Here is a 23,716-nt window from a genome sequence, read left to right on the forward strand (position 1 = left end):
ATACCACTTTAAAATTGAACATTGGGGAGAGACGTGGTATCCCTATCTCTGGTAAAAAAAAAAAAAGAAAGAAAGATACCAAGCGCTCTTGCTGGACCAACTGCAATCAACAGGTAGCCTGGAGCAGACCAAAAAAGAAGAACTGTCTTAGTTAGGGAGGAGCTGCCTTTTATTCAGCTATACAGGTGGTAATGTGGGGCTCCAGAGGAGATGTTAACTCATGGTGTGCTGACGGGAGGATGGGCCAGGAAAAAAAAAAAAAAAAATATTACACATACATATATATATATATATATATATATATATATATATATATATATATATATATATATATACATACACACACATACACACACACATACACACTTTTTACAGTTCCTAGGCTTCTCCCCTTACCTTATCCTCGCTGCAGGATACTGCTATAATAGCAGATCCAAACTTCACCCATCACGGCGGGCAGCGTAGTTAAACCTTTAAAGACCAGGTCCCTTTTAATAGGGGTTCCATTCCTTTGGACCTGTATAGCACCCCTCAGGACAACTTTAGGTAATGTAGCAAGACCAAAAAAAGTCCTGGTTCTTAGGGTCCAGCCCTCAAAGAGAAGCGTTATATAGGCAAAACCTTGTTCTTCTATGCGAGGCCCGGGTACCATCCCATGGCCAAAGTGGCGTGGATGGATCCAGTTGTGGAGGTTTTTTAAATCCAGCATGGATCCCTCCTGGAGCTCCTCAGAGCACATCTTCGCTTGTGACCAACACCTTAGACACTGGCGAAAAAACTTATGTGCTCCTAGAAAGAGGATGGGTTATATAGGGAGTGAACTTCCTTGATTGGGTATACCAGTGTCGACACCTGAAGGTGGCCCATAACCCATTAATTACTTAAGGCTCTGTGTCCCATGATGTACAATAAAGAAATACATTTTCCCAGCGCCAACATGGCAGCACACATAGGAATACTGCCATAGATTGGCACCAGGAAATCAATTTACAAGTATTTTATACAATTTTCCATTGTCCTCATGCCAACATGGCAGCATACTACCATGTGTGCTGCCATTTATTAGCACAGCATTAAAAAAAAAAAAAAAAAAAAGGATTGTAAAGTAACACTATAAATGTGCATATATTTTGGGTTTGAAGGCTGCTATTAAAAGTGTACAACATATAAACCATTGAAAGCTTTTGGTTGGATCCGTTATAGAAATGAAAAAAAAAAAAAAAAAAGTTGATCCTGCCAGAAATCCCACAAGCTTATAAATTTCCTGATGTGCGCAGTGTTAGCTCACACAGCCTTAAAAGCGGAGCTCCTCCCAAAAGGGCAAGTTCCGCTTGTCTGCCTCCACCCCTTCGCTGCCTCATTTGGGGATTTGACAGGTACCCGCTCCCACTTCCAGGTCAGTTTGCAACGGCGAAGTGAACCAGAAGTCCAGCCCCCCTTCTCCCATTGAGAAAGCACAGCGCAATTTACACATGCGCAATAGGAAACCAGCTGTGAAGCCACAAGGCTTCACTGCCGGTTTCCCTTAGCCAAGATGGCAGCTTGGCTAACAATCGGTTCTGGTGAGGACACTGTTGGATGCCTGGACAGGTAAGTACCCCAATAGTAAAAGTCAGCAGCTACAGTATTTGGAACTCCTCTAAGACTTACGAGAACTACCCAGGTTAACTAAGTAAACTACAGAACCCCTCCCTCCCACTATTATGGAAAGGAGAGGTGGTGGTTTTATAAAGTCCCATCCTAGTGTAACAACGCTGATCCTCTGGCAGGATGACCATGTAAAAATTAAAAAGCCTGAGAAATGAAAAACTAAATAAAGTCACCACTTAAAAAAAACACACAAAAAACAATACTGATGTATGGATTTTACTTTATTATCACAATGCATATAGCGACATTCACAAAAAAAGAAAAAAGAACTTAAAAAAAAAAAAAATAATATCTTATGAATAAGCACTGTAGCTTGTTATTAGAACTTAATTGTTAACACATGAATATTCTCTCTTCCCATGAAAAGTCTTTACGAGCAAATGTTTACTAAACCAGTACGTAAAAGCAGTCTCCTGTCACGTTTCAGTCAGTCAGCTGAGGGTCATGTCATAACTTAGTCTGTGGTCTGTAGAAAGAGCACAACACAGTTATGAAAATAGATATCTAAAAACGTGTCATTCACAGAAATATATCCAAACACTGCATCATCTTCTACTAAACATACTCCTTTACTAATACAAAGGATGCTGATGTCCGATTAAAAGACCAGTTTCACCTAAAACTACTTGTCCATTATGCATCGTTGGATATTTGCTATTGCTTACAGAGAAAAATGCCTTCAGTGACAAAGTATGTGTGCTTTATTGGATTACTCAAGCCTTATACGCATAACAATGTAATGCCAACTAGCATCTGGTGTTCAGTTTTCATGGGTATCACTGGACCAAATTCTAACCAGGTCATGTAGGATCAATGTGACAAACTTTCATAGGATTGGCATGTAGTGAGACAACCGATTTTACTTTAGGTAAAAATGTACAACTGGCACTGAAACACTGAATGAAAAAGGAGAATTGGTACACGAATACAAAGATCTGAATATTTCTAATCTAAAAGGTAGGCCATGTGGCCAGTTAAAAGTGGTTGTAAACCCTTACATATACCCCAGTGAAGTGACTGGCCAGTAATACACGGTGACTAAACAAATCCTCCCTACATCATTTATACCTGTTTATCTACAGCCATCTGTCCCCTACATTCATTCAAAGCACAGAATTTACACAGGACCTCAGCTCTGAAAAGCAGGGGGCAGAGAGCTGAAGTTACATCAGTGAGGAGAGCTCTGAGAGCTGATTGGAGAGGAGGGAAGGGGAGGGGAGGGATAGAGCTGAGGCTGTCAATCAGCTGGAGCTCCCTCCCTTGTCACCTTTTATTCTGATACGATTCATGCAGATTTTAGATTGTAAGCTCGCAGAAGCAGGGCCCTCCTAACCCTCTTGTATTGAATTGTATTGTCACCCTTTATATTGTAAAGCTCTGCGCAAACTGCTGCCACTATATAAATCCTGCAAAATAATATTATAATTATTATTATTAGCAGCAGCAGAGGAAGTACAAGTACACTAAAAGGGATATGCTTTGTTCATATTTTATGTCTGTCTGAGGTTTACAACCACTTTAAACCTTGCCTCATTCAACATGACACAAAAGGAAATTAAAAAAAAAAAAATTTAAAAAAAGACAAATACAACCAAATGATAAAGTAAAGACAAATATATTTTTTCCACAATTTGTATAGAGTAGGGAGGGATTAAATGTCCCATTAGGGTCTTGTGACATGTGCGTCATGTTCACCTTCTGAGGAATTCTCTTAGACAGCTATCAGAACAATGATGCCCATTTGATTTTCCTTCTCATTCTGTTCAGATGACAACTTAAAATTATGGATTTTCCCCTGACTGTCTCTGGATCTACTGACTATATTGACAGTTTCAAATTAAGGTAATCTCTGCTTGACATTCTTCTTTGTATGCTTAAGCTGAATAATTTAGGCTTGTGCAGGTTTAAACCGCAATCGATTTCAGAAGGACTGCTATAGGCTGCCAAGAGTACGGCTGTCCTGTATAAATGAATAAGAATGAATGGGGCTGCAATGTGTATGCACAGTATGAAGAGGAACCAGTCAGAGGTTTGTTTTTGTGAAGGCTTTGCTGCACTGGGTATCAGTGAATATTGCCGAATTGGAGAGGAAGGTAAAGATGATAATGGGGTGGTGTGGTATAAAAATCTACCTAAAATTAATCCTTTTAGAAAAAGGAGGCAACCTCTTAGGTCCATGCATATTCTAACTCCTAAGAAGGCAATATATTTAATTTAAAAAAAGGGGCAGGAATCAGAACAAAACACTACTTTAAAACATAAAAGCTTGAAGATCAAAATGCTTCCCTAAAACATTGTTGGGTGATACTTGTATCATGTCCAGAAGAGAATGAGAGTAGTGTAAAAGAATTCTGCCAATCTGGAAGCTAGAGAATTAAATGCTGAATGAATGCCAGGAGAGCACAGCAGCTAAGACTTCTTCTAATGAGGAGCATACCTAGTGTCATGTTGTATCTCTTATATTTACCAGAACACTGAAATGAAGACACTCACTCCTCACCACACTTCAACATTCAGAGTATCATAACATTGTAAGGACTATGCTGTGAAATTAGTTAAAGTTTGAAAGGGAAATGAACATGTTGGCACTGTAAAAAATTCTTATACTATCTAAGACGCTATTTGGCATGACATGAATGATTAATCATGTCCCCTCCGATTTATGATTACAAAATACATATTTAAAACTAAGCACAGGGGAAGGTCAGGGTAGGATCAAATGGTTCATTTTAACTTAATTCTTCAGTCACTTTTAGGGAATGAAACTAGAACACACAACTTGCCGATTATGAAATGTTTTCATTTCACTGCCCAATGGGGAGTCAAGAATTATCACACAGCAAATTGTGTAAATATTCACCTCAATTATCCAATCATGTAAACAGCGCATTTCTATTTACTTATTCCTCTGTACAGATTTGAGTATTCATAGTAAAAAGGCATTTGGTTTTTGCATGGTTGAAGAATTAAAATCAATATTTACACAACGTTGTGAATATTCTTAAATGTATTACTAAAATCAGTCCAAATAGTTCCCACCTTCTGGGTGTCTGAAACTAGAATGTTAGATTTAGAGGGGTAACCTCAGATCCTGACCATTAAGCTAAAAATTTCAGGCTTGGTTCAAGAGAATATATCTAAATAAAAATAATATAAATCCACTGCAAGTAGGCCATTACAGGTAGAAGACAGGGCATGTTAAAATTGCTTTTCCACTTCTGCAGTCAAATTGGGATAAAACATTAACTTTATAAGTTATTGGTTCTCATTCACATGGCTTTACTTTAACCACTTCAATACCAGGCACTTAGACACCTTTCCGCCCAGGCCAATTTTCAGCTTTCAGCGCTGTCGCAATTTGAATGACAATTGCGCGGTCATGCTACACTGTACTGAAACAATTTTTTATCGTTTTGTTCCCACAAATAGAGCTTTATTTTGGTGGTATTTGATCACCTCTGCGGTTTTTATTTTTTGCGCAACAAATAAAACAAGACCGGAAATTTAGAAAAAAAAAAAAAAACAAGTTTCTTTGTTTCTGTTAAAAATTTTTGTAAATAAGTACGTTTTCTTCTTCAGTGATATGGCGGAACTGATACGGCAGCACTGATGGGCACCGATGAGGTGGCACTGATGAGCACTCATAGGCAGCACTGATGGGTACTTATGGGTGGCACTGATGCCCCTAAGGTTGGCATTGCTGCCCATCACTGCAATATAATGGTGCCAATCAGTGCCCATTTGTGGGCACAGATTGGGCACTGACTGAGCACATGTGGATGGCCATGGGGTACATACCTGGCCATCCACGTTGCCCCCTTCCCTGGTGGTCCTAGTGGCGATCCCTGGTGGTCCAGTGTGGTCATCTGAGGGGGGGCTGCGTTGATAAACAATCAGCGCAGACCCCCCCCTGTCAGGAGAGCCGCTGATCGGCTCTCCTCTACTCGCGTCTGTCAGATGCGAGTGAGGAAAAGCTGATCAACGGCTCTTCCTATTGACATCATGATCAGCCGTGATTGGACACGGCTGATCACGTGGTAAAAAGCCTCCGCAAGAGGCTTTTTACCAAGATCGGTGTGTCAGACTGACACATTGCTCCACCGATCGCCGCGATGCACGCGGTGGCATGTTATCCTGCTGGACGTCATATGACGCCCAGTCAGGATAACTGAACCACCGCCCAGCCATCATCTGCTATGGGCCGGGCGGGAAGTGGTTAAAAAAAAAAAAAAAATTACTTAAAATTGCTGCTTAGTTTTATTAATTGCCCTTACATTTTACTCCTAAACTAAAAATTTCCCAGTGGAATGCAAGGGGCCTGGGCATTTAAGGTGTACAATAATTAACTTTGTAGGTACTGTGCTGGCAGATTTAAAAAAGGATAAAGTTCACCTTTTTTTGGGGGGGGGGGTAGTGAATTTATTATTCTTTCCCTAACTAAGGAGTCTGGAAACACACCCCCCCCCACATTGTATGTCAACAAGGGATAGCTCAGTGTGTCCTCAGTATGCATAGGGGGACAGAGACTATGAGATTTCCAGGGTTAAAGCTTAACTCCAGCTTATCATAAACTTTATACAGTTCATTTGGCCCAAACAAACTATGTCCATCAATAACAAGTGAGGCAGCTGGATGTGCAGTGTAAAACTGAATATAGCTAAGGTCACATACAGCATTCCACACTGTGTCCTGGGTGCAAGCCGAGACCTTCCTGTCTCATACACCGAACACAGTTTGAGCAACGGAAGCGGTGTATTCTAGCAATGAATACAACGCTTCCTCTGATTGCTGAGAAGTAGTGACAGCCCGCCTCTCCGTAGAGGAAGCTTAGTATTCATTGCTAGAATACATCACTTTCTATGAATGGCTGAGTGCCGCTCAGATAGACATTAAGTCTCGACTCCCATCCGGAATACAGTGCTGTTGGCTGTATATAGACTCGGCTACAAACAGTTTATACAGCACATCCAGTGGCCTCGCAGGTTAGTGGGGGATTAAGAACTACGTAAAGTAACAAAAGTTGATGTTCAGCTTTAAAGTAAGACTGTCGTATCTAAACAAAAATTATAAAGAAGCTTGTACTGTGTACACAGTAAGAGAAAAATGCATACACAGAACGATTGCAAGAGAGTTTTGTCCATTAACTTAAAGAGTTTTGCATAGTTAAAAGAGAAGGTTAGATCATGTTTAATGTCCCTTAGATGGAATACACGTCTGTGCCTAGCAACCAAGGTTACAACTGGCTGTGCGCCTAGAAATAATGTGATCTCAATTTTTCCCCATGAGACCATACCTGAAGCAAAGAAAACTTTATTGGAGAACCCTACGTGTATATTACAAATAATATGGGTCTCTAAAATACAACTCTGAGCGAGGCCCACTTGCTCACCAGAAATGCTTTCAATCTGGTATGAGGCCTTCTCTTCAGAAACATCTAAGTATTCTGTGTGAATGGGTTCACATACATACATAGTAGGGTTTTCTCAAATGTGACGGCAAAAGTGGAAATGCGCTGTAAAATTGCTCAAGACCATTCATTAAGGGTTCCTCTTAAAATAGTACTGTGCGAGCTTATTTATGTAAAAGGTGTATATTTGGTCCTTTATTTAGCTTTAGGCATGCAGAAGCTGGGATACGCTATACTGGAGGTCAAAACAGCATACCCTCAAGCTCAAATGTCAGAATACGGATAAAAAAAAAAAAATGGTGGGACAGTAAACCTTTTGTAAGATGTACAATTTTAATTTCATGTTCAGATCACATAAGCCCAACCATGACTAGTTCTCTTTAAAGAACAATCTTTTCTACCACAATTAAATTTTAATCAGGGTAATAACGCTGCAATACACTATTAGAAAAGTATATGTGGAGAAATTAAGCATGAAGAAGCTTGAACCAGATAGCCATTAAAACAAGTGTTCCTAAAATAAGTAAACAAAGTGTCCCTTGCAAAAGATAGTAAATACGTGTACCACTGTTTCGGGGGCTGATCGCTGCTGTAATCAGTGGCTTAATAAATCTTTAGAATCTGACATATTTGGGAGTGTTGGATTTCTGGTATAATCAGTATGTCCCGCAGGAGACAGAGCTGGGGGACTTTAGAACCCTAAAGAGTGGGATTAACACTCCAATAAAAAAAAAAAAAAAAAAACTTTTTTCCCCATCTAAGCGATTGTAGATCTTTATTGCTGTGGTGTCTGGTTATGACACCATAAGCCAGCCTTTTAAATCAGGGTGCCTTGGCAAAAAAGCCTACAAATTGCCACAAACTGACCAAAATCATCATCAACAAGCCAGCAAGTGGATCAAGCCTGCCTTTTGAGAACACAAAGCCACGGGTTTTTACAGTGCAGCAGTAAAACCTTAAGTACTGCACAGGCCAGCCACTGGCATCCTAACAACCAAGGATTTCATTGGTTGACAAGTATAGGACGTTAGGCATCTGCACAGCACCCTTGTTCCCCCCCCCTCCCTCCATCAGCACTGGGGTCACGTTGGCAGAGAAAAAAAAAGTAGAAAAAAAAAAAATGAGGGAGAAGAAACACTAGAATACTAGTCAGTACCAGTTTGCAAAGGGTGGAGGAATAAATCACTTCCATTGTTGGTGACATGTGTGTGGATGTTGCTGCAAGATTTAAAACTAATAGTTTAGTTTTCATGTTTTAGAATGGGGTGCCTTGAGGTTGTGTATAATTTTAAGGGGTGCCTTGACTGAAAAAAATGTTGAAAAAAAATGTTCCGAAACACGGCTTTAAGCAGTACAAATTCATACATGAACATGACCACTGGCTGTCCTGGAAAGGGTCACTCACAACAATGTGTGAACTCCAGTGTGTGAGACAGTATGCCCCTCTTGGGCACGGGGTGTGATTTGCATGGTTTTCCTTAATAATGGACCTGATTTTAGATAATAAATAAAAAAATAAAAAAAAATTGTAGAACATTTTCAATCCATGGGGGTTAACAATCCTAGGCGTAATCTCATGTTATAATACACTTCACATTCTGTTTTAAAATTGTAAAAATGCCTAAAAAAACAAAACCTTTTTAGAGCCACAGCAAGCACCTCCATCCTACAAAGAGAAAATATATCATCTTATATCTGCGGGGTAGGTCTTCACATGTCTGTTGACATGTGCAGGGTACAAAAAGTACAAGGTAATGACAAATCTGAAGATTTGCTGTTATTAGGCTGGGTGCACAGACAATCTTATTAAAGGATCATCTCCTAGCAATTAATAAATCACTACACATTTAGTAGCAATTGATCACACAAATTTGGAATGCTGTGCTACCATTAGCAATTAATCACAACCACATGCTACATTTAATTGTTCCTCATGCGCTAGAGATTAAATCGCATTGCGAGGAAAAAATTAATTAAGTCATCCCTGTGCATCCCGTCTTACTGCAAAACAGTCCCTCTAAGTGAACCTTTACTATGTTACCCCTTTTAAAAAATAAAAATTCTGAAGAGCACATAATGCTTCATTTTACCTTTACTGGCCAGAAAAGGGACTTCTCAGATTTAGATTCCAAAACTAAAATCAAAAGGGACAGCACGTTTCTATCAGAAATCGTGTAATGCCTGCTTTTTACAAAGGAAAATTTACTTTTAAAAGTTTCAAATTGTGTACATCTTCATTTTGAATTTGATGTGAACCTTAGGACATAAATCCTCATTACTTATAAGTTCTGTAATCTGTATCCTGAAAACGGATATCAGAAAGTAGAACTTTTTTTTTTTTTTTTTTTTTTTTTTTGGGAAAAAAGGTACAAATTTGCCAGAAGGAGATAAAAAAAATTGTATTTGAGTAAATAAACATTTTAGAAGAAGGCTTTTATTAGACGGAGACCTGCTAGGAAGCTCTAGATGGGAAGACTATTCCATCCAAGCAAGTAACCTAATGAAACACTTACCTGAGACAAGTAAATTTAGTATGTTCTTTGTCTCTTATTGGATTCATCTCTTGGAGACTCGGCTTGCATCACTTTCAGCTTTACACCGTTCACCATCTTTCCATGTAACGTGGCAATCGCATCATTTGCACTTGATACTTCGGAATATTTGACATAACCAATGTTCTTCCCCGGCACAATGTAAATTTCAATGAAATTGCCAAATCGACTGCAGTGATGTACAAAAGAGAATATTACCCATATAATAGTGTATTTTTTTAAACAGTTTTACGCAATAAATGCTGACAGTATTTTAAAAAAAAAAGCAACCAGCAAAGAAAACATACTTTTCAGTGACTAAAATTTAAAAGCCTGAAACCTTATTGGTTATAGATGGTTGCTATGCTCCACTTAAAATGGGGGGGGGGGGGGGGGGGGGAGAAGGGTTGTCCATTGCAGGCCACAACAGTTAAAGAAACCCTGTCACCACCTGTTACACTAAAAAAATAAACGCAGGGAATCTGTATCAGTAGTACAAACAGAAACCCTACCTGGTTCAGTTTGTGGTGGAAAGTGAAGAGTACCGTGCATGAAAAGAAAGACTTGAAAACTCCAGCCGGTCGGAGAACCATGTTCACTTTATTAATGTATGCCATAAAACATAGCCAACGCATTTTAGGGAGCATTCTTCGGGACTTTGGTAGTATTAGATCTGTTGGCCGTGAGCGCTGCAGTCTGTAGCATGGTATAAGTGTAGTATGGTATAAGTGTAGTATGGTATAAGTGTAGTATGGTATAAGTGTAGTATGGTATAAGTGTAGTATGGTATAAGTGTAGTATGGTATAAGTGTAGTATGGTATAAGTGTAGTATGGTATGTGTTTTAATAGTACTTCAGAATGTCTACTGTGTTTAGGCACACGGTGCTCTTCACCTGCCATCACATGCTCGAGGGGATCCACTTTGAGAATGTTCCACGAATCAAACAATACCCAAAATTGGCAGATAGAGAGCCCTTTAGGCCATCCGCGGCAGCCTTCCTTACCCTCTACATCAGTGTACTAAAGACCACTGCGTAGTAAGCCAGCTGCAATTGTTTACATGCCACTGAAACGCTCCAAGGTCATAAGGTTTAAAAAGGAGGGCACGGTTGGCGGCCTGAAAGCTTGACAATTCCATTAGCATCAAAACTGTAGGAGAACTGAGACTGCATTCACAGCTGGCAATTCTGCCCACGATTTGAAGTGCCCAGATGTAAAAAAATGGAGCCCGACACAGCTATATCCTTACTAACAAAATTAAATCACTGCAGCAGGCAGGGCTTCTGTAAGTACTCCTAATGCAGCCATGAAACTGGCTGTATGAAGTTAGAATTGTAATAGGTGGGGACATTGTCTTTTTAAAAGTTTAAATCAGGTTTAAAATTCCTACTCTTGCAAGTAACTGACAAAGTGCATACAGGAGCAAAAAAAAAAAAAAAAAGGCAGCGAGGCAAGCATTTTACTAATGGGCAGTGAGCAGAAGGTGGTTTTGTGGCAATGTGTGGAACTGCCAGTAGTGAAAATGTCACCCTATTAATGCTATAAAGGATAGCAAAAGGTGGGTGGATTACAGTCGTATGTTGATAGTTTGTCAAATCATTTAGCAGGTATATTAGTTCTTACTATGTGTTCTGTGCATTTTGTGGTTTGCATAGAGGCACTCTTGGCAAACTAAAACAGGATTTATAGCTTTAGAGAGGCAGGTGGGAAGACCTTCAGGGTATAGCTGCTAGTTAAAAATCCTTACCAGAAAACATCTTCTGCAACGTCTTGCGGTAATGGGTGAGGATTGAAGACAACAAACAGTCTTTCCTTAGAGTGTGCATCACTGGGAGCTTTCTTTTTGTATGCTGGAAGAGTAGCGTCTGTCTGAATCTGAGAGGCAACAGGGGAGGCAAATGCTCGATCATAGACCTGCAGACAAAAACAGATTCACTTTGAAAACCCAGCTGAATACTTCTAAAACTGCAGGCAGCTAAAAAAACAACATCCCCTGCAAACCAAGAAGAGAAGAAAAAAACAAAACACACATTTCAAAGACTTTACCCCTTTACGTCAAGGGAAGACTCTCGGTAGCTTGAAAATGTATGAAAAAAGTGTAACCCTAACTTTGATAAAATTTCAACGTTAAAGCCCAACACCTCAATCTGCCCCCAATCCTGCTAATGGGATTAACCAGAGACCTAAATCTATCACGTTTAACCACTTCACCTCTGGAAGGTTTTACCCCCTTCATGACCAGGTCATTTGTTGCCATTCAGCAAGGTTACTTTAACTGGCAATTGCTCGGTCATGTAACACTGTATCCAAAATTTATATAATTTTTGCACACAAAGTTTTCTTTTGATGGCATTTGATCACTACTGGACTTATTAAAAAATAAAAACACTATATTTTCTACTTTGTTATAAAACATATCCAATAAAATCTCTTTATAAAATTTAGACCAAAAGTGCTGGCAGTGATCGAGTACAGATCCTGCCAAGACTGCATTTTTGGGGACACTATACTATTGGGGACATAAGTATAGTTCTGATTGTGATCAAGATACTGATCCGAACAGACACTATACTAGTAATTGCGGTGATCAGTGACTAATAGTGTGACTGTTATAGTGTGGTGAGCAATCTGGTGCTGACAATAACAGACAGACTTCGCTAGTGACCCCAATTAGAGATGTAAAATTTCCGGAAATTTTGAAGCTCGGAAAAAAAACTTTTTTTTCCCGTTTTTTTGGGGGGAAAAAAAAAAGACATTTTTTCGGAAAAATTGAAATAAATGCTACATTAGCACTTTTTTGTCTTTTTAAGATTGAAAGTCATTCTGTTACTTTAGGAACATAAAATAGGACTATGGACAATTTGACTTGGCATAAAATTATCACAACTAGCATATTAAAAATATCGTGTAGCCAAATAATTATCACAAATAGAATTTGCTTTTTTTATAATATTTATTTGTAACAGAAGGAGCAACAATCTCCTGAACTGCTTACTAGTTTATGTGGAACAGCCAAAAAGCCTTCACAAAACAATTTTCAAAACCAAAAGTAAATTTTTTTCATATTTCCTCTCCACAGTATTAAATAAAAACCCATTCTCATAAAAAGAATTGAAGATGGGAGAAGTGTTAAGAAGAGTGGGACTAAGTTTCAATGGACATTTAATCAGAATCATTTTCTGAGCTGAAATTGGCAGTATCCGTCTCTGCTTCTGCAGCTACTCTTTTTTTTTTTTTTTGTCCGTCATCACATTTAGGAACTTCTAAAAACGTAAGGTTTGACTGGACCGGTTCTTGTTACAATAGCAGAACAGCACCTCCTGAAGGAAGAAATGCATACTGTTCTTGCATTGGAGGGTTCAGTTTATTACCTAGGACTTGCTAGTCCTCACTCAGTGCACAGAAATTAGAATAATCTCATATACATTTTTTTTTTTAGAAATGATTTGGAAAATATTTGAACATCCTGTCTTAATTATTCATCATGTTAAAATAAAATATTTCACCATTTTTTCTTTTTTCAATTTTTTGTAAAAAAACAAAAAAGCCTTCAGGAGAAAAAAAAAAAAAAAAGTTTTTTTTTCCTTTTTTTCCGGGCCTTCACATCTCTAACCCCCAATACAGTGATCAGTGAGAATATCGTACACCAACACTGTACTATTGGCACTGGCTAGGAAGGGGTAACATCTAGAGGCAATCAAGGGGTTAACTGTGTGTATAACAGGTGTATGTGTGCTGCTTTTACTCACAGATCTGGCTGGGTTTCTCTCCTTGCGTTCAGTTCTGAACAGCAGGGAGAAATCCAGCCAGAGACGGTGTTTACAAACACAGATCTGTACCTGGATTGACTGAAATACGTGTGCCGCTTTCAATCACAGTACAAGTCAACAAGGGGCTCGCACATGTGCGCCTATAAACCAGGAAGTACACTGACGTATGGGTATGTCGTGGTGTTTGGCTGTTTGCCGGCAGCAGGTAGTTAAATAATAACTACTCTTTCTATGGTGGTTTTCAGTGACACGGTCACTTTGCCCCAAATGAAGCAACTTTGAAAATTCCAATACTTCTAGGTATGTGAAAACATGTGACATTCCCCCTGCCTTTCCACAACGCTGTGCTTGAGTGTCCAAATGTCAGGCATAAACGATGTCACATGGGTGGCGCTGCCTAGCAGTGTGCAGGGACTGACCATCAGGGTATGTCATTATTAGAATATTCACAAAGGCTGCAACCTGTTAAAAAAGACATGTTTTAAAGCATCCTTCAGCTGAAGTGATTAAAAATACATTTTCCCCAAAATTTGATAGGTAAAAAAGGTGTTACTATGAAGTGTGAATGTTCTAGGATTTGTCCTGTCCATCAGGACACCAAAATTTTGTTCCTGGTACAGTGATACCTCGGTTTGCAAGTAATGCGGTATACGAGCGTTTCGCAAGATGAGCGATATATAAAAAAAAAAACAAACAAAAAAAAAATCCTGACTTGATTTGCAAGCGCTGTCTCGCAAGACGACCGGGACTCAAGCCGCTGGTGTATATATTACCATATGTGGCCAGAGGTCCGAGGGTGCTGGTGGCTCCCAGCGCTTCCTGGAGAACTCAGACACTCCCAGCTGGGTGGGGCGGGTGTAACGCGCGTCAGAGCGTCAACCGTTCCCGAGTGTCTGAGCGTCACCAGCATCCCCGCACCTCTGGCCACATACAGTACTGCATACACCAGCAGTGGTTGTGGAACAAATCATCTGACTTTCCATTATTTCTTACGGGGGGGGAAACTCGCTTTGATATACGAGTGCTTTGGATTACAAACATGCTTCTGGAACAAATTATGCTCATAATCCAAGGTATTATTGTTGTTTGCTACAAAAAAAAAAAAAAAAAAAAAAAGTAAAAATCTATTTTTGTATGAAACAGTATCTAAAGAAGGATAAAACAATAGGATAAATAGGAAAGCCTTATTTAAAAGCCAGGTCTTTTTGACTAGGTTTCATATTAAACCCATATTAGGGCGACATGAAACACTGTCACAGTCTGCAGCCCCCCATCCTCAAACTGCCTCCCTACAAGATCACAGGATTGTCTGTCTAATTTGAATTCTGTGAATAAAAAAACAAAAAAAACTTTAAGTCCCATATGCCACTGCCACAGAGGAACTCTTACTTCTCGAAGGAACACAAGCGCAATGAAGTCAATATAACTTTTATGAAATGAAAAAAGGGAATAAAATGTAAGTTCAGGAATAAAACTTTCAAAACAAAAAGTGGTTCAATATTGACAGGGAAGTCTCACCTGCCTTTCTGTGGCAGTAAAAATATGCGTCCTCACAATGAGGCGAGACTCCTTTGATTTAAGCTGGCCATACACTATACAGTTGTCTTATTCAAATTTTCTTTAGATTTACCTTCAACTATGTAGTGCAAGGGCCTGCCTGATTGCATACAAATTGAAAGTGTTTAGGTCTGACCTCATATTATATGGTTTTGGTAAATCTAAAAGGAAAGTTGTACAAGAAAATTGTATAATATATGGACAGCCTAAGACTCTATGATGTCCCTGTTAGTATTGAGACACATTGTTTTGGAAAATTTGTGAATGAAAAAAATATTTCAAGTTTAGAAATAAAATTATATATTAGGTCGGTGAAATGTGGAGTAGAGCACATCACCTCTACTTTATTATAGGACAGCAGGTTCTGACAGATGCACACAACGAGTATAACCAGCTGGCTAGGACTTTAGGAGATACAGAATACATGCTAGAGCAAATCTCTTAAACCTGGGCAATGCAAACTGAAAAGACATTGAAACATTTTTTTGCTATCTATTTAGCTTGCACTGCCCAGGTTTGGTAGGAATTTGCTCTAGCACATACATTTCCTATATGGATTAGGGCTGGGGAAAAATAATCAATCTAAATCTTGAATCAAGTTGAGAGGTCAAATCGATTCAAAATTTAAGCAAATGGATTTTTTTAGATTTTTTTTTTTTTACCGCGCCGGTCCTGAGGAGCTGCAGGCAGAAGATTTTAGGCGAGGCCGCAGCTTCGGCCTAGTCCGCGACGCCAGACGCCGCAGACTAGGCCGAAGCCGCGGCCTTGCCTACAAACTCCTGCCAGCAGCTCCTCAGGACCGGCGCTTTGACCAAAAATAAATAAACCTCGATTCGAATCGTGATTCGAGTTTTAAGAAAATCGCAGATTTTTTTTTTTTTTTTAGAAAAATCGCTCAGCCCTAATATGGATATGAAGAAGTTACTGAACACTGCATGACAAAGATACATTTAAAAAAAAAAAAAAAAAAAAAAAAAAAAATCTCGACTCTTCAGACACAACTCAAGTTTGGCCCCGTCACTCCCACCCTCCCTATTGGTCAACAAAGTAATCAATCACATTGGTGACCAATGATGATACTCACGTACAGAGCCAAGCTGGAATTTTAGAGGTTTCCAAAGAGCTTATTTGAAAGAAAGGCTCTTTAAAAGGGCAATAAGAGAAGTGTAATGTGGGAAAAAGGTGAGGTAAACACCCTCTTCAGTTCAGGTCCTCAACGGAACCTAGTAAAATCTGAAAATTCAGCCACAGCCAACTTCTGTCTCTAAGAGGTGGAGACAGAAAAATTCAGCAAGGAAGGCATAACCTGACAGTTACTGAATACTGGCTCTGATTTGTACTTTCAGACATTAAAGCGGAGTTCCACCCTAAAGTGGAACTTCCGCTCATCGGATTCCTCCCCACCTCCGGTGCCTCAATTGGCACCTTTCAGGGGGGAGGGGGGTGCAGATACCTGTATAATACAGGTATCTGCACCCACTTCCGGGAATAGCTAGCCACAAATGCCTGGTCCCCCCCCCCCCGGTGTGTTCTGGGAAACACACAGTTCCCACAACACAACGGGGACGAGTGTAGACGCGCAGCGCGACTCGCGCATGCGCAGTAGGGAACCAAGCAGTGAAGCCGCAACGCTTCACTTCCTGATTCCCTGACCGAGGATGGCGGTGGGGGCAGCCGAGAGACGAGCGATCGATCGGCTTCGCTGGACCCTGGGACAGGTAAGTGTCCATTTATTAAAAGTCAGCAGCTGCAGTAATTGAATGCTGCTGGCTTTTAATATTTTTGTTTAAGGTGGAGCTCCGCTTTAAAGTGGTTGTAAAGGCACAAGGTTTTTTACCTTCATGTGGTTTGCTTTGGGGCAACCGGCAGGAGGGGAGGCCAGGAGTGCCAGTGAGGGACCTGAGAAGAGGGGGATTGGGACTGCTCTGTGCAAAACCACTGCACAGAGCAGCTAAGTATAAAAGGCAAGTATAACAGGTTTGTTAAACAATCACTTTAACCACTTCCCTACCCGCCCATAGACATATGATGTCCACAGATGGGATCTCCCATCCTGGGCGGGTGTCATATGACATCCTCGGCTTCCCAGTGGTATGGAGGGCGTGCGTGCCTGCCACGTCATAGAGGAGCAGATGCGCGTGCCCAGCGCCCGCAATGACTGCCGGGCACTCACGAACGCTAGTTACAGAGCAGGACAGTGAACCTGTGTGTTTAAACACACAGATCCACATCCTGTCAGGGGAGAGGAGACTGATCGTGTGTTCCTTGTATATAGGGACAACGATCGGTCTCCTCCCCAAGTCAGCCTCTCCCCCCCAGTTAGAATCTCTCCCTAGGTAACACATTTAACCCCTTGATCGCCACTTAGTGCTGTTAACTCCTTCCCTGCCAGTGACATTTATACAGTAATCAGTGCATTTTATAGCACTGATCACTGTGTAAATGTGAATGGTCCCAAAATAGTGTTAAAAGTGTCCGATATATCCGCCACAATGTCACGAGAAAAAAATAAATAAATAAATCGCAGATCACCGCCATTACTAGTAAAAAAAATAATGCCATAAACTTGTCCCCTATTTTGTAAGCGCTATAACTTTTGCGCAAACCAATCACGCTTATTGCAATACCAAAATTATGTAGAATACTACATTATCAGCCTAAATTGAGAAAAAAAATTGTTTTTTTTTTTTTAATGGGATATTTATTATAGCAAAAAATAGTGTTTTTTTCAAACTTGTCACTCTTCTTTTGTTTATAGCGCAAAAGAAAAAAAAAAAAAAAAAAAACAAACACACGCAGAGGTGATCAAATACCACCAAAAGAAAGCTATTTGTGGGGTAAAAAATTTCATACGGTACAGTGCTGCATGACCACACAATTGTCATTCAAAATGTTACAAGCGCTGAAAACTGAAAATTGGCCTGGGCAGGAAGGGGGCGAAAAATGCCCAGTATTGAAGTGGTTAAAGCTCATCAGTTTCCTTTTTTGTGCTAACTTTAAAGTGCAAATTTTCAATGCACTGCAGCGCAGTAGGTTGCTGTGACGTGGTGCCTGTGTGCTGCAGTAAAATGCAGCATGTCAGCATTTTACCAGAGCTCACTGCACTGCACATCCAAGCTGCATAGCAGTGTGAACATGGCACATAGAACACCTGGAGCCTGCTACTAATCTGACCCATACTGTTTTCTTGGTCCTTTGTACATAGTAAGGGACCTGTTATTAACTACTTGCTGACCAGCCACCATGCATTTACTGCAGCAATGTGGCTATTGCGTGAAACGATGTGCCCGTACGTCGTTTCGTTCAATTTGCCACTAAATGGCGCCATCACGCCATGATTGGCTTGTGGGGATGTTAATCGACGGGTCGCCGGCCACCCACAATCATCCCCGGTACAGGCAGAATGGCGATCTGCCTATGTAAACAAGGCATATCGCCATTATGCAAGGGGGCAAGACACAGCTGTCTCATTCCTTCACAGTCCCATCTACCACTGCAGCAGACAGCTTCTAGTTCTCAATTAACTGCACAGGTGCTGGTGAGCAACCTCAGTTCATTGATTGTTCCTGCACTTCAATAAATGTCTGCCCATATGGGCACTGAGCTGTGCTGAGTGTCTACAGAAGCTTGACATTGCACCTGAGATCTGCTAATCACAGGTGCAATGCTTTATAGGCTGCAGTAAAAAAAAAAAAATAAATAATTTTTAAAAAAATCCAAATATCCTCAATAATTTACGCCAATATGTAGCAGAATACATTTTGGCTTAAATGTATTACAAAACTAGATTTTGTTGGATCTTTTTTAAAACAGAAAGTAGAAAATATATTTGTTTTTCAAAATTTCCGCTCTTTTTTTCGCACAAAAAATAGAAAAATTGATTTGTGAATAAATACCACCGAAAGAAAGCTCTATTTGTGTCAACAAAATGATACAAATGTAATTTGGCTACAGTGTTGCATGACCACACAATTCTTACTGAAAGTGCAAGAACGCTGAAAATTGTCCTGGTATGCAAAGGGGCGAAAGTGCCCAGTATTGAAGTGGTTAAGGCTGGGTTCATATTGTTGCATAGTGTTATTACATGTTAGGTTGCAAATTAACGTGCACTGCGTTAGGAGAGCCTACTCATTTGAATGGGCTTCCCAATGGTCCAAAAAAAAAAAAAAAAAAATGCATGCAGCATTCACAGCAATGCAGGTTATTGTAACACGCAGTTCCTCAGCGCTACACTGTGAATTCAACCTGCCATTGTTTCAATCTTTTGAACAGAAAAAAAAAAACGTACACCCCCCCAAACAGACCCCCCCCCCCCCCTCCCTATACCACGACTAGATCCCCTCCCAAGCCAATACCCTCACTGGTCTAAAATGACCCCCCCAAATGGGAGCGTGTTTTTAGACCAGTGAGGGCATTGGTATAGGTAGGTTTGGGGTCTGGTACTGGGATGTGGGTGGTGGGGGTTTGGGAGAACATTTTTGACTTGATGCAGGTTTTATAGGATTTCTCTATATAATAGTAAATGGTGGTATCCACATGCTTTGGTGTATAGTGCATTTACCTGAAAGTATTTCTAATCAGTAAAAAAAAAAAAAAAAAATATGACATGTAAATGTGGCGAAGCAGAAAATGTATACAAACTGAATTAAAAGAGCACTACTACTACTTTCAATGTGATGAATTTGAATGAAGCCATCAACTTTTTGTTTAGTCTCAGACCAAATTAATGGGTTTGCGTCAGAAAGGACTTGATTCGTGGATCAATTTGCTCATCTCTGCTCTCCTTGTGTAGGTGGTTTATTTACATCCTTGAATGCCTTTTACAGTCAGCAAAAAATAAAGAGCAAATGCCAGCAAGACGTGGCATTAAATAGAACAGCAACATAAACCTTGAGCTGGACACAACATGGAACAGTCTTGATGAGTCATGAAGTGCTGTTGCCATGACAACCTTACAATGAGCTAGAGAAGCCTAGGAACATTAAAATAAATGAAATGCCTAAACCAGCAAGATATAAAATTTGACCCTCAGTGCCGGGGGAAATAAAGATCTATGCCATAAAACTAAACAGGGACACTGATAAAATAAATCAAATTGCACCCACTTACTAGCAATATAAAAAGAAGAATATAAAAATTAAAAAAAAGGTTACCTGTGTTACTTGCCGACTTAAGAATATAGTCTCTACTTTTTTTTGTAGCCATTAGCTTACTGTAAGACCTCGTTCACACAGGCATACCTAAGCGTAAGCCTGTGCAAGGGCTGTGTTTGCCTGCATAGGGATGCACAGATGTTCTGTGGGGTAATCCCATTCACGTCAACTGGGACGCAGCAGCTGCTGCATGGTCACAGATGCAAACCCCAAATTTGGCAGGCATGCGAGTGCGGGTTCCCAAAAACACAAACAGTGCAAGTTCAGGGACCCACAGAGATGTCAAATTGGGAGCAGAGTCTGTGTCCGTGCAGTCACTGCGCCCCAACTGACATGAATGGAACACCTGTGCAAGCAAACACAGCCCTCACACAAGCATATGCTCAAGTAAGCCTGTGCGAACTAGGCCTAATGCTTAATGCTAATGCTTAAGAGCATTTACACCTATGCAAGAATGTTGTGTTACCCCCGACCATTCATTTCCCGTAGGTCCTTAAAGAGTCCCTGTTGTCAGACTATTCATTTCAAAACCAATCTTCTCTAAAATTGTGTGCGCATTTTAAAAAAGGTATTTACCTGTAAAATCCTTCCTCTGTGCGGCTTCTCCTTTTAATGTCCAATTTGTTATTTTATTTCTGAAAGGGCTATTTTTATGTTCCTATTTTTGAATGAAATTTTGCTTTGTTACAGTTCTGCATTAAATTTTGTCAGATCTAACTAGAGTTCAGCTTTATTATAACTAGGTAGCACAATATCACATAATGGTACACAGAAAGAGAATGAAGATTACTTACAGGGGCTGCTGCTGGGAATTGCTGTGGAACTTGGGATCCCCATACTATCGAATTTACCTGGGCAGCCACCATCTGAGAGGCCATTTTTCTAAGCAGACTACAGTGAGAAGAAAACATGTATGTGAATATGTTAAAACATTGTCCTGAATGTCATTATTCAGGATTTTTATAGTGCCAACAGTTTATGCAGCTCTTTACAATATGAGGGCAGACAGTCCAGTTACAATACAGGAGAAATCAGAGGGTCCGGCCCAAACTTTCATGTCACAAAATACTTCCTTAGTATGCACTTGAACTTTATCTGACTGATCAAAGTAGCATGTATTGATAAGCATATTAAAAGACCAAGGAGTGTTGAAACATTTAATGAACTATAATTGATTAGTCCCCTCTTCTAAATTTCTCCTCCTGCTGCTCATCTTGGGAGAGTGTTCAGAGACAAGACAAGCTGGTGTTATAAAGCAGCCATCTTTCTTAGCTGTTGTTGGATCCACTATAGCTAGAGAGTTATGAGCACCTAGCAACATGGGACAAAGTACTACACGAAATAGTATACACACGCCCCTTTTTTTCCTTTTTGTTTATAGAATAAAAAGAATGTCCAAACAAACACAAGAACTAAAACAAACATAACTGCATTAAATGATGAAGCGGTGTTATATTAGATTTTTTTTTTTTTTTAAATCAGGATACCTACGTAAAATTAAAAACCAAAAAAAAGTTACTATAAAAAAGATCACCATTTCCATTCACCATCACCAGTACCTCACCTTCATCTGCCTTTCAGTTGTGTGGCCTGTAATAAAATCATCACAGGTACATGTATGCAGCAATTTGGCATCTTTGTAATGCAGATGTTGGCTATGTGTGTTAATATTACTGTCTGAAATCAAAAAGAGTGTAATCTATAAGCCAAGGCGATGGGGTGCAAAAGTTACAGATTTACTACCATGACTCTGGCATGCCCGGGTCCTTATTTCATGGCAGTGGCAAACAGCTGAAGATGTTTCAATGCACAGTACAATGCCGTCAGCCTAAAATGTTGCAGGCACTAAGCATAAAAAAACATTATCGCCCAGGCTATATGTATGGCAGGGACGTATGAATTACAACAGTAGCTGAAATTAACACATCTTTCAGAAGGTACAAAACAGCTCATCTACAGTATCTCACAAGAGTGAGTACACCCCTCACATTTTTGTAAATGTTTTATTTATATCTTTTCATATGACAACACTGAAGAAATGACACTTTGCTACAAAGTAGTGAGTGTACAGCTTGTATAACAGTGTCAATTCACTGCCCCCTCAAAATAACTAACACAATCATTAATGTCTAAGCCACTGGCAAGAAAAGTGAGTACACCCCTGAGTGAAAATGTCCAAATTGGGCCCAATTAGCCATTTTCCCTCCCCAGTGTCATGTGACTCGTTCGTGTTACAAGGTCTCAGGTGTGAATGGGGAGCAAGTGTGTTAAATTTGGTGTTATCGCTCTCACTCTCTCATACTGGTCACTGGAAGTTCAACAAGGCACCTCATGGCAAAGAACTCTCTGAGGATCTGAAAAAAAGAATTGTTGCTCTACATAAAGATGGCCTAGGCTATAGGAAGATTGCCAAGACCCTGAAACTGAGCTGCAGCACGGTGGCCAAGACCATACAGTGGTTTAACAGGACAGGTTCCACTCAGAACAGGCCTCGCCATGGTTGACCCAAGAAGTTGAGTGCCTGTGCTCAGCGACATATCCAGAGGTTGTCTTTGGGAAATAGACGTATGAGAGCTGCCAGCATTGCTGCAGAGGTTGAAAGGGGGGGGGGGGGGGGGTGTCAGCCTGTCAGTGCTCAGGCCATACGCCGCACACTGCATAAAATTTGTCTGCATGGCTGTCCCAGAAGGAAGCCTCTTCTAAAGATGATGTGCAAGAAAGCCCACAAACAGCTTGCTGAAGACAAGCAGACTAAGGACATGGATTACTGGAATCATGTCCTGTGGTCTGATGAGACCAAAATAAACGTATTTGGTTCAGATGGTGTCAAGCGTGTGTGGCGGAAACCAGGTGAGGAGTACAAAAGACAAGTGGATCTTGCCTACAGTCAAGCATGGTAGTGGGAGTGTCATGGTCTGGGGCTACATGAATGCTACCGGCACTGGGGAGCTACAGTTCATTGAAGGAAGCATGAATGCCAACATGTACTGTGACATACTGAAGCAAAGCATGATCCCCTCCCTTCAGAGACTGGGCCACAGGGCAGTATTCCAACATTATAACGACCCCAAATACACCTCCAAGACGACCACTGCCTTGCTAAAGAAGCTGAGGGTAAAGGTGATGGACTAGCCAAGCATGTCTCCAGACCTAAGCCCTATTGAGCATCTGTGGATCATCCTCAAATGGAAGGTGGAGGAGCTCAAGGTCTCTAACATCCACCAGCTCCGTGATGTCATCATGAAGGAGTGGAAGAGGACTCCAGTGGCAACCTGTGAAGCTTTGGTGAACTCCATGCCCAAGAGGGTTAAGGTAGTGCTGGTAAAGAATTGTGGCCACATAAAATATTGACACTTTGGGGTGTACTCACTTTTCTTGCCAGCGATTTAGACACTAATGGCTGTGTGTTGAGTTATTTTGAGGGGACAGCAAATTTACACTGTTATGCAAGCTGTACACTCACTACGTTACATTGTAGCAAAATATCATTTCTTCAGTGTTGTTGCATGAAAAGATATAATCAAATATTTACAAAAAATGTAAAGGGGGTGTACTCACTTTTGTGAGATACTGTATATGGATTTAAAATATACGTTAAAAACTGTGCTATAATATTGGCTATCGATCAGGAAACCTCAGGTCCCATT

The 23,716-nt window shown here is 40.3% G+C and overlaps 1 protein-coding gene across 1 annotated transcript in view; it reads right to left on the minus strand.

Annotated features, from left to right (window-relative positions):
- Positions 1 to 1,853: 1,853 nt before the first annotated feature.
- LOC141146954 (RNA-binding protein 45-like) overlaps positions 1,854 to 23,716 on the minus strand; it is a 36,295-nt gene continuing 14,432 nt past the window's right edge. The window contains exons 7-10 of the mRNA XM_073633828.1: positions 20,864 to 20,960; positions 11,337 to 11,503; positions 9,571 to 9,778; positions 1,854 to 2,116 (exon numbers count right to left, since the gene is read on the minus strand). Coding sequence (XP_073489929.1) covers positions 9,586 to 9,778; positions 11,337 to 11,503; positions 20,864 to 20,960 — 457 coding nt within the window. The 3' untranslated portion in view covers positions 1,854 to 2,116; positions 9,571 to 9,585. The remainder of the gene's footprint in view (positions 2,117 to 9,570; positions 9,779 to 11,336; positions 11,504 to 20,863; positions 20,961 to 23,716) is intronic.

The sequence above is a fragment of the Aquarana catesbeiana genome, linkage group LG06 (assembly GCF_042186555.1).
Source record: "Aquarana catesbeiana isolate 2022-GZ linkage group LG06, ASM4218655v1, whole genome shotgun sequence".
In the NCBI taxonomy this organism is placed as follows: Eukaryota; Metazoa; Chordata; class Amphibia; order Anura; family Ranidae; genus Aquarana; species Aquarana catesbeiana.